At 42.9% G+C, this 12,093-nt stretch overlaps 1 protein-coding gene across 3 annotated transcripts in view; it reads right to left on the reverse strand.

Annotated features, from left to right (window-relative positions):
- LOC111859979 (ras-specific guanine nucleotide-releasing factor 2-like) overlaps window positions 1-11,891 on the reverse strand; it is a 60,802-nt gene extending 48,911 nt beyond the window's left edge. For 2 of the 3 annotated variants that reach the window (XM_023843221.2, XM_023843212.2), the window contains exon 1: window positions 11,057-11,891. In XM_023843221.2, coding sequence (XP_023698989.1) covers window positions 11,057-11,332 — 276 coding nt within the window. In that variant the 5' untranslated portion in view covers window positions 11,333-11,891. The remainder of the gene's footprint in view (window positions 1-11,056) is intronic. The other variant, XM_023843230.2, reaches the window with a different exon arrangement.
- Between the last annotated feature and the right edge of the window lie 202 nt (window positions 11,892-12,093).

Below are 12,093 nucleotides of genomic sequence, written 5' to 3' on the forward strand. Positions count from 1 at the left end.
AGAAAATAATTTAAAGTATTATCAAAACACAACAAATAATTGGTACAGTATCTTACACAGTGTCATTCCTGAAAATATTTACAAATAAAATATCTGTTGGCACTGGCTGATTCTCACTTCCATGTCTATGAATGTGAAAAAGTATTCTGTAATAATCCGATATCCTGTAAGAGCTGTTATGAGAATATCTGTTTTTCATTACGTACTCGTGAAAGTGATATATATCGAGGGAACTCCTTTTTTTGTAATGAAGCATAGTGCTACTCCGAAGAAAGTACACAAAGGTCACAGGTGCTTATGCTAATGGAAACACCATTCCTAACACAAAAGTCACTAGATTACAGCCTTTTCTGGTCTGTTGCATATTCATGTTTAAAGCATGTGCAGGTACAAATGTAGGCACTCAGAAGTGGACATTAGGGAGGATTTATTCAGTGCTGCACACAGCTGTATCCCAGTGTTTTATCAGTTCAAAAAGTGTTTCTCCATTCTCTCCCATTAGCAGCCAAACAACTAATGCCATCATTGATTTACTGTGGGTAAAAATGAATAATACACTTTCAGTGTTTGCATAGCTGCAATGTGCTATTAAACAGATGATTGATTTATTCACATTTGTAGACAGGGGGTGATTGATGTATGATTACCCTTGACAGTATTTGGAAGCATACATTGAGTCAAACGTGCAACGAGTAGCGGCCATAAGTCACACATTAAAAAAAATGCTAAATTCCATGACCCCCAAAGAATTCAGCAATCCAGTTTAGATAGATATACAAGGGGGCAGACATGTTCAACGTGTTAAAACCATAAGCAAATGACTCAAATACCAGGGCACAAGATACTCTTCAGATATTTGTATTATGATTCAAGCTGCCAGTTATGCGACAATCACTGTGCTGTATTTGTTGTTTGAGAATGAAGGTTAGAACAGCCACCTACACAAAGCTATCAGCAAGAGCAAACACTGCATTCTAAATAACACTGAATGAACATTAAATCAGCCTAACAGCTGCAGACCTTAAGGTGTCATACACACACAATGTCCTTACAGCTTTAAAGCAAACACATGCTTTATGCTCTAGTTTACATGCTGCATACTATATATCCATTTAAATGTTCCATATCGACCTTATGAGAAGTACCTGGAATCCACAGGCTAGGAATCACTGAAGAAGAGGATTAACAATATAACACGTGCATTGTCTGCATCGCTTTTACTGTATAATTATACATTATTGCTGAATAATTATTCTGTGGATAAAAACTGCAGACTACCCACAATTGCAACACAACTGGAATATTAAATTAATTTAATTTACGAATATCCCAAATAAGGTATTAATTGCTCACCTGAATAACACTGTAAATAAACAAAGCATTTATACTGCAGCCAAAACATTAAAATCAAAAACATTTTTTCAGCTTTTTAATTTTAGTGACCCCAGAGCAATCTTCCTGTACGGTAGCCAGATGTAGTCCGCAATGGCGATATACAATGATGAGACGGAAAATGATGATCACCCCCACATTAAGCTATTAATGTTGACTATATCATAAAAATGGTCGTGTCACAGATATATTACACTGTAAGCTATGGTACTCATAGCTGAGTAGTCCCACAAATTGCAGATAATTTTAATAGTGGTCACAGGAATGATGTGACACATTGAGCCCCACTGAGTATGGGGATGTGTAGCTGCAGGCCAGTCAGAGTCCTTGCACTGACCCCTGCCCACCGGCAATAGCCCCTACAATAGTGTGTTGGAACTGAACCTTGGCGAAATGGAAGAAGGTTGACTGGTCCAATTAATGCCATTTTCTGTTACATCATGTGGACGGCCAAGTAGGTGTCAAGCATGTGCCTCATGTCTTCTGTTGGTTTCTACCATACAGCATAACCATCATTCACAGCTCATGTCAGCCAACACTAGGGTTGCCATCCATACTCTATAATACGGGATCCCTCCCTGGGGTGCCATCATGTTTGGTTACCCCTACCTGGTCTGTCATAACCCCCAGATTTCAGGGAGAACAGGGGTGTTCACTGCTTGCAGTTCTCTCTGTTTCCAGTCCTGCCTCCAGATGTCTGTGGAAAGCCCCAACTCCAGAAAGGACATGCACGTTCTACCAAAGTATGCCGACGTCAAGGACGCTTTCAGGAAGAAACTGTGCGTACCCTTTAACTTTGCCCAAGTCAGGAGCTATAGAACAATTCATTGAGGAAGCATTGAAATTAGGGATTATTAGATCATCCACCTCACTTGCTGCATCAGGGTTTTTCTTTGTGGCGAAACAGGATGAGGGCTCTAACCATGTGTAGATTATCACTCATTAGAAGAAGTCGCAGTCTCATTAATCATGCACTACCCATAATTCCCTCGGCATTGGAGCAGGTGCGATCAGCGCATCTTTCCACCAGATTAGAGCTATGAAGTGCTTATACCCTGATCCGGTTTAGAAGAGACAAATACTGACAGACACTGAACATAATTATGATGTGGATAACTGGAGTCCAAGAAGGTCCTGGGTTCAGTCCCCAGGTCGGGTGTAGAACCTTTCTGTGTGGAGTTTGCATGCTCTCCCCGTGTTCAAGTGGGTTTCCGCCAGGGGCTCTGGGTTCCTCCCACAGTCCAAAAGTGTGCAGGATAGGTTGATTGGCGACTTTAAGTTGGCCCCATAATTGTGTGTGGTGTGTTGGTTCTTGCCTGTGCCCATTATTCCCAGGATAGGCTCTGCGACCCCAGTTAGGATTAAGTGGTTACAGTGATGGATGGATAGTAACTGGGAGTTTTTAGCCAAACCCTTGAGGAACAGTGACACTAACTAGTGCATTTCAGGTTCTCACCAGTCACTAAAACCTGTTTTATGTACCACTAAGTGTCTTAGCCCACTAAGGGTTATTTTCTTCAAATGTTATAAATTCACAGTGACTTACTGACTCAGACAGAAGTTGGATGGAGGTTCAAGCCAGACCGACTGGCAGCAATCCCCAACATCCACCTTCCATCAATGTGCTTTGTCAGCCCAGTCAATGGGGATTAGAGAATGAGATTGTCCGCATCCTGCATCATGATCAGGTGCTGCGTACCATATCCACTAGAATAAAGTATGTGTTTGGTATAGAGGTCAATCGATATATCGGGCCGATATTTGGCATTTTTTAATGTATCGGCATCGGCCAATATCCGAGTGTAGTACGGCAATTTACAGACAGGCACGTCTGCGGGCAGCCCAGTGTTATTGCTGCTGTGGAACATGTGACCCATGCCACCTTGTGCAGGACCCCAGCCAGAAGTTTTGGAAGAGTCCTGGAGGAAACAGTAAGGCTTAAATTCTGATCTTTCAAAGACCTATTTATTTAACTGATTTGCTATGAAATGTTGCTTTTGATCGCTTTTGAAAGAGAACGCGAATTACGCTGTCAGGAACTGGCATAATGATAATGAGCCTTCAAGCATCTGTAGCTTACAGGTAACGTTAGGGACCATTGATTCTGACAGAGTTTGGAATTCTGATGCTGCTATTTTTATTGTTTATAAGTTTAAGTTATTGTTTACAAGTTGTATTGTGTTTTTAAGTTTATATTTAAATTTACACAAGTCAGTATTCAATAAATGCTAAGTTGAAAAAAATTGTGTATTGTTTGTTATTATTAGTGTGATATTTTACCATGCAAATAAAAGGGAAAACGTCCAATTATTGGCCAAAAAAAATCGCCAGCATATATCAGCCATCGGCTGACCCTGACAGATAAATATCGGCATCGGCTATTGAAAAACCCATATCGGTCGACCTCTAATTTGGTACCATGTGACCACAACTTCTGCAATGGGTCCACATCAGACCATTGTGGCCACAGAGCTGGTCAGCCACTGGTACTGATGACCTTCCCTGGAGGTAAATATCGTACTGTGGGAGGATTAAGGATATCCCCGAGTCTTATCTCAGGGTACCATCCCAAACGGATGGACAGGCAGAGCTCCTCAATCGGGACACTGGACCATTTCTTCATTCATATTGTGCGCAAATCAAACTGACTGGAGCTGGTTTCTCGCCTGGGTTGAATATGCCCAGAACTCATTATTCATCCTGTTCAACTCCTCTAACACGGACAGCGAGTCTGACTTTCGGCTCGGAATATCGGGCCCCATGTCCCCGTCCGAAAGCTGTTCCCTCGGTACACTGGGTCATTTCAGGTTCTGCATCAGGTGAACCCTGTTATTTATCACCACCAGGTGCCTGTACAATATCACATCTTTTCAGTGTTTCATGTGTGTGCGATACAGCCCACTGCGCCACCCCCGCTGCTGGAGGTAGATGGAGCCCCCGCCTACACTGCCTGTGCCCTATTGAACTCAAGATACAGTGAGGATCAGCTGCACTGCCTGGTAGATCAGGAGAGCTGCAGTCCAGAGGAGCAGAGCTGGGTGTCAGCAGCTGATGTCCTTGATCCGGCACTGATGGCTGTAACATCTCCCCACATCTCCCCACATCTCCCCACATCTGCAGGACTGGCTGCCTTTCCCTTCACTCCCCAGGACAGAATCCTAGTCTATTGACCCTAGCGCCCATTTCTGACTGATTCTAGTTTAGTGGCTTTGTGTTCACTTTACATCTGAGTTCTCTGTACATTTGGGACCTCTGTTCTTTTGACAAAATATAACCCACACCACATAACATGTACAGTATGTAATATTGCAGTTTGCAGTGTGTTTGTGCAAAAGTATTTTCAGTGGCAAGTGACTAGTAAGGTTATAATGGGACTACATGGTACTATAGTCAAAAACTGCCCAGGTCTGCTCATGAGGAACAGGTACATAAAGCCTACTTAGAGATTACAAACATCCCATGGTCTTGCTAAGACTAATAAAGACCTATACTACTAATTAAAAACTTCAGAAGTGCGAGGGCATTTGAGACACTGCTTTAGAAAGTGAAACGGAAAGATGGCCTCCTAGTGTCAAAACACCTCGAGTTGCACAATCAATTAAGTGCTGCACAACACTGAAACTCCTGTATACTTAGAATTGTACAAGAGGTCAGTGGAAAATCCATATTTCTCTCTAACTCTGAACCATGGAAAGATACCAAAGAGAAGGAAGAAGGATCTGTCTCGCATGTTCTCTTTCAATTCTGTTCAGTTCAGTTTGAAACCACACTCAAGGCCAAAAAATGACAACTAGACCTATCAGAAGAAAAGCTAAACTCCTCGACATCCACCCTGCTCCCAGCCAATCAAGAACCACAAATATCTTGTAGAGGTGTGTTGTGAGCTGGGAGGGAGCAAAAATGTTGACTCTCTGGGGGTCCTCAAAGACCGGGTTGGGAAACATTGGCACAGGGGACGTTAAAGCGGCATACAGACACGTAAAAAATCCAGGGACCACCAGAAAGCACCAGTAGAGAAGCAAACTGCAACCCCTGGCACAAAATACATCAAATTAAGTTTATCCCACAAAAGGAAAGCATTGTATGTGTATTGTATTTCCCCAAAATATTCTATATGTCGGGGTGAATGGAAAACCCTGTCTAGCTACGTTCAGTAGCGGCTTTCACACTTGAAGAACGCTGTATACATGCCACTGCACTGCAGCCCTCATAATGCTGCACCTTGAGATTCTGCTGCCATTGTGGCTGCAGTGCCCTGGTGTCTAGAGGAAACTGTGAGAGACGCCCCAGTCCTGTGTCCTACACTTACACTGCAAAACAGTTCTGCTGATTAGAGGAAACTGTGAGAGACGCCCCAGTCCTGTGTCCTACACTTACACTGCAAAACAGTTCTGCTGATTAGAGGAAACTGTGAGAGACGCCCCAGTCCTGTGTCCTACACTTACACTGCAAAACAGTTCTGCTGATTAGAGGAAACTGTGAGAGACGCCCCAGTCCTGTGTCCTACACTTACACTGCAAAACAGTTCTGCTGATTAGAGGAAACTGTGAGAGACGCCCCAGTCTTGTGTCCTACACTTACACTGCAAAACAGTTCTGCTGATTAGAGGAAACTGTGAGAGACGCCCCAGTCCTGTGTCCTACACTTACACTGCAAAACAGTTCTGCTGATTAGAGGAAACTGTGAGAGACGCCCCAGTCTTGTGTCCTACACTTACACTGCAAAACAGTTCTGCTGATTAGAGGAAACTGTGAGAGACGCCCCAGTCCTGTGTCCTACACTTACACTGCAAAACAGTTCTGCTGATTAGAGGAAACTGTGAGAGACGCCCCAGTCCTGTGTCCTACACTTACACTGCAAAACAGTTCTGCTGATTAGAGGAAACTGTGAGAGACGCCCCAGTCCTGTGTCCTACACTTACACTGCAAAACAGTTCTGCTGATTAGAGGAAACTGTGAGAGACGCCCCAGTCCTGTGTCCTACACTTACACTGCAAAACAGTTCTGCTGATTAGAGGAAACTGTGAGAGACGCCCCAGTCTTGTGTCCTACACTTACACTGCAAAACAGTTCTGCTGATTAGAGGAAACTGTGAGAGACGCCCCAGTCCTGTGTCCTACACTTACACTGCAAAACAGTTCTGCTGATTAGAGGAAACTGTGAGAGACGCCCCAGTCCTGTGTCCTACACTTACACTGCAAAACAGTTCTGCTGATTAGAGGAAACTGTGAGAGACGCCCCAGTCCTGTGTCCTACACTTACACTGCAAAACAGTTCTGCTGATTAGAGGAAACTGTGAGAGACGCCCCAGTCTTGTGTCCTACACTTACACTGCAAAACAGTTCTGCTGATTAGAACAAGCTGTATTATGTTTTTCAATCCCAGGGAAGAAGTTCAAGAGACTGATGCAGTCCACAGGGGGGGAATGCTTTGCATATTACTTGTTGCACTTTATGAGAATTGTAAAAATCCCAGAAGTCAACCAAAAAAAAGAGAGCTTTTGGTTTTTTGAGGAAGTTCATCTGTACATTTGCTCTGATGAAAACTGAACCAAAAATCACTTAACCTGTGAACCAAATAATGAACCAAACCCTGAATATTTTTACCTTTGCAGTAGGCATGCAACGATGAATTGCAAATGTATGACGATTTAAACCGGCTGTTGCGGAAAATGAACTGAAAAAAATTTAATTCGTTTATTTATTTGAGGATTTTTTTCAAACAGTATTTTATTCAATTTCAGTTGCACCTAGCAGAGATTACAATACCCAGCACCAGTGTGTTGTGTGTCGTATTGCCAAAGTACTCCCACACCAACATCTTTTTACCTAGTTTATCCACAATATCTCCCTTTTAAAGAGATGTTGGGGCTGCTGCGCTTTCTTCAACACCGAAGTTCATTCTGAGGGAGCGCTCTTCTCTCCCCATGACTCATGAGTGTTACCAGAATAGCAGGATGTGGAGCGCTAACTCAACAAACCATGCTGTGCGTTTGTTGTGACTAGGTGAATGGAGGCAGGTCAGGTTATTTTAGTCAGCGCCAAAAACGCCGCTGATAGCATTCTCCGTGGAGTATCGCTGTGTGGATTTCTCACGGACTGAATTTTACCGTGCACTTTCGTGTTGGACTTACCCTTATTGGATAAGGTGCTTTGGACTTACCTGCTTTCCCGGTGAGTCGCCCTATTATTTTGGCTGTGTCGTCTTTCGTTTGGCTTTTTTATTCCATTAATCCCTTTGTTTGTGTTTTTACGGCTGGGTCTGTGCTTTCGCTCCATCGCCAGTCCCGACAAGCAGTCAAAGAGGAAGTGGAGTCATTTCATTGTGGCGCAAAACATATTGCCAGGTCTCAAATGATGCTGAACATTTATCGAATGTTCGCTACATTGATACGGATGGGAAATAATATCACAGTATTTTCCATTATCGTTTTATCGCCCAGCGCTACCAGTACAGCCCCTTTCTCGCAACTAAACCATCCCAACATCTTTAACATCAAATAACCATACACCATGTGGCTATATGATATTTCTGACCCAATGAACTCTCAGTTGAAGGGAAGCCATTTGCATTACTGACCACCTCACCTTCAAATAAGACATTTAAAACGGCTGTGATTCTAGCTAGATTAGCAAATGGTGGAACCTGTTGCTAGCAAACACAGGAAACCCAAGGGTAGCGTCAATAGTGTCACCGACAGTTACTCCGTCCACACCCTAATTAAACAGATGGAATCCACCCTCCCCCCATGAATGGACGAATAGAGAAGCAGAGTTCCCCTAAGCAAGGTGTTGCTACGGTTTCTCTTCCTAACACCGAATGCAATATGGCCCTTAAGGGCTATCCGGTCCATTGCCCGCCCATCCACTGCCCATCCACCAGCACTCTCCCTGCTTCACTCCATCATCCCTGGGCCTGCATGCTTTTCCCTCTGCAGCTCGTAACCCCCTGAGACCCCACCCATTCATTTATGTCCATTGCAGTGGACATTTTGTTTTTGCATCTATCTTTTCACTGATGTAAGGAAACGTATTTATTCCTGTTGTGCACTAAAGAGGACATGCTGTGAAATTAAAAATAAAAATAAATATGAGAAAATCTAAATTGTAAGATGTCTTATTTCCTCCAAAGACAAATTAAATTGAAGGACACTTTTTTCCTTGGGTCTCAGGAGAATATATTTCATGTTGTTTTCTTATTAAACTCTGCTGCACTTGAAAACTTTGTCACTGAAAAAAAGGTTCGTCCATTCAGACATTCATTCATCAGATTCTTTTTTTTTTGCATTGAAAGATGAACACTACTATGCTGAGGTACAGAAACGTGGGCATTTTCACCTATTGTACAGTTCGGTGTGTAACAGTAACGACACAGATGGGCAGGATATCAGACTCCACCACATTGCCAAGGCACTGTTCACCTTTAAGCAACATTGCATCTGCTGTAATTAACATTATAGTATAAAACTCTTATTGGTAGTTTAGTAATTTTGTCTCAGACCTCTGAATTTGTCATTCTGGAAGCTATTTAGTCATTAAATCAAAAAGCAAGTGCAAAGGATGTCAAAAGGAGCAGGTCTAGATATCGGGCCTCATGACAGTAATATGATCATAACTTTGGAATAAAATGGTAATAAAAGTGCATCCTCTCAAGTTCTGCCTGCACTAAATTCATTGGATATTTCTGCAAAACGCTGTAATAATGCTAGACAGTGAGAAGCGTCACTGTCGGCTCCTCCCTGTCTCTGTACAGCCACTGACTGCTATGATAAGACGGTGGACTTTACTGGCCCCTTGTCTCGTCAGAAAGAGCACAGCATGCCCAGTGGTCAAGCATTCATCTCTCTGTACAGAGAAAATGAGCATTTATCAGCCCTGCAGAACTAATGTGGTGAAGCCAGTGGTTGCAACTCCCAGTCCTCCAAGACTTGGTAAGATGGTGCATTTGTTACTCATCATTTGTAGCTGCTGCACAGTGCTGTACTCAGAGACGGACCAAGGTAATTACAGCAGATCCCATACAGGGAGAGTCTGCTTTATGTGGTACAATAAGCAAAATCCCATTTCAAAGACTGCAATCAACATCATTTCTCCTTTTTACACTATATTCAAGGCAGATATGGACAAGTTCAACCACGAAATTTCTGCCATACTAGATAAATCCCTGAAAGGCCCCGGAAAGTTATTGAGTCAGTGTGGGTGGGAGGACTGGAGAGGTCCTGCCTCATAAAACTCTAGTTATATCCTGGAAGCTCGGGCAGGGAATAAGGCAGGATGGGGAGCCAATCCATGGTGGGGCGCACGTGGTTCACTCACACTTTACACTTACGGACAATTTGGCATCTCCGGTTCACCTTAGCGTGCTTCTGGACTGTCGGGGGAGCTGAGCCAAGGCAGTGACTCAAACACTGGTTTGAGGCAGCAGTGCTAACCACTGCACAACTGTGTCTCTCCCTCACAAGATACATAATCACAAAATATGTGAAACACAGGACCTCACCCCAGAGGACAAAACTCATAATGTACATACACACACACACACACACACACACACACACACATAGCATCTTACATTATGCCTGGCCAGAGATGTTATTATAAGAACCGAATGTGTAAACTTGTACCAGAGTATGGGATTATACACAACAACAAGACAGTTGGGCCAGAGTTGGGGAGAGACCGCCACTAAATATTACATAGACACATGCACACATACATGCACAGTTCATATATTCCTATCATTGTTGGGACTCTCCATTCACTTCTATGGGCGTAACCCTAATCCCAACAATGATAAACTTAACCCCTACCCAGCCCTGACCTTAACCACAAGTAACCAAACAAAATACAAGATTTTTGGCTATTTTAATTTTTTTTATTGCATTCGTAGATTTTTTATTTTTTATTTTATTAAATTATTTTTCGACTAAATTTTTAAATAAAATTATGTTGCGGGGACCTCAAAAAATGTCCCACAAGCTAAAAAGTAAGAGGTTTTGCCACATTGAGGGGACACGTGTGATGAATAGAAACCCACGCGCACAGACGGGCACACACACCTAGTGGGAACACCAGAAAAATCCAGATTGTTTTGAATGGGTCTCTTGACAGCTTGCCTAGTCTTACCATAGCCTAGCCTTGTGTGCCCCTGTGATCCTGATAAGCAGTTAGAAGATGGATGGATGGATGAGTTAGTTATAAAGCTTTGATTTTGGAAATAATGTGCAATGCCGATTAAAATAGTTTAGTAACAGCTGCTGCAAAGGATTAAGAAACTCATAATATGAACACGTGTCAAATCTATTTTGGTATTTGTAACATTTAAACGGAAACACTCGCTATGTCAGTGGCTGCACCAGCATACGTGCTGGCCGCCTGTCCGAAAAAATTCTAATTACATGTAATTTCTGTAGCATGAGAAATTGGGTTTCAATCAAGTGTGCAACAGGCTTAACATCGCTAATATATGCGGGGAATCGAAGAAGCAACATGTGCACTTGACGCGATGCATTGAAAAACATGTTACAGCTGCCACTTCGGTCCATATGAAGTCGCCCTAGTTCACTTTATAAAATGTGGCTCAATAAGGTGCATTAACTGCGCCTTCTTGTATGACCCATGTAGTTTGAAATGCAATCAGAACTTTACAAATTGTAAGAGGCTCACCTGCTTGTCCAGAGTCTCTTTGCCTATAGCGGAGACTTTCGGCGCGGGCACGCGCTCGCAAGTACATCCCTCTAACAAATAAATCCCAGATGGTCGAGTGCTCTGGTCGTTTTCGAAATAAAATAAAAGATTTTGATGCAATGCGAAATATTTATCGTGCCATCGACTGTTATCCGTGGTCTTCTTGCAGAGATAGCCTCGTTTGGTGCCCTCCTTGCGCGCAAGCACGGAGAGATAAAGAGCATGCCCTTCATTGTACCGCACACTTTTCTGCATTTTCCGATTCAGTGTTTAAAGGGTGTTATTTGTACCACATCCTTCAGTTCCACAGCCTTTGCAGAAAACTGATGAAAAATAAAAATGCATCCAAGCCCTACCACCGGAGCGAAAGGAAAAGTTAGTCTTCTTGAGTAAGCTGAGCTACAACCCATGTCCCAAAGGCGCTTTATCCATAGTAAATCACCAAATTCATGCTTGCATAAATGGAAGTTTTTTTGTCCCTAAAACGAAAATGTTTGCGATTTAACTAAACTAAATACATGCAGAATTTTAAAAATCATTTGTAAGCTTGACGTGCTGACACCGCTGTTAAATAAAAGTGGATTCATCGAAGATCGGAAGAGACGGTGATAGCAGAGTCTGAGCTGAGAGGAGCCGTGATCGGCTTTGACACCGAGGGGTAGGTCTGCCTTTAGAAATGGCTGATTTATCAGCTGCGCTGTCTGCAGTGATCCCTGCGCTTCAGCCGAATAGATTTTCATTTCTAGAAACAAAGGACAGTTTGCATGCTGGGTTATTTATACATCGCTCCGTACCGGTTCTGTTAGAGTTTGCAGGCTTTCAATTCGTTTTCGACGCGGAAATGACTTTAAAGTGTTTGAGAAAGTATCAGAAGACAAGACAGAGGGAAGGAAGTTTATATTACAATGTGGACGTGCTGGAATTGATAGTGAAATGTTGTGTATAAACTGTTTAATATAAATGCTGCAATAAAGGAATGATACAGTGGGTTGCACGCCTCCAGGTTTGTGGGATCG

The sequence above is a fragment of the Paramormyrops kingsleyae genome, chromosome 7 (assembly GCF_048594095.1).
Source record: "Paramormyrops kingsleyae isolate MSU_618 chromosome 7, PKINGS_0.4, whole genome shotgun sequence".
NCBI classification, from domain to species: Eukaryota; Metazoa; Chordata; class Actinopteri; order Osteoglossiformes; family Mormyridae; genus Paramormyrops; species Paramormyrops kingsleyae.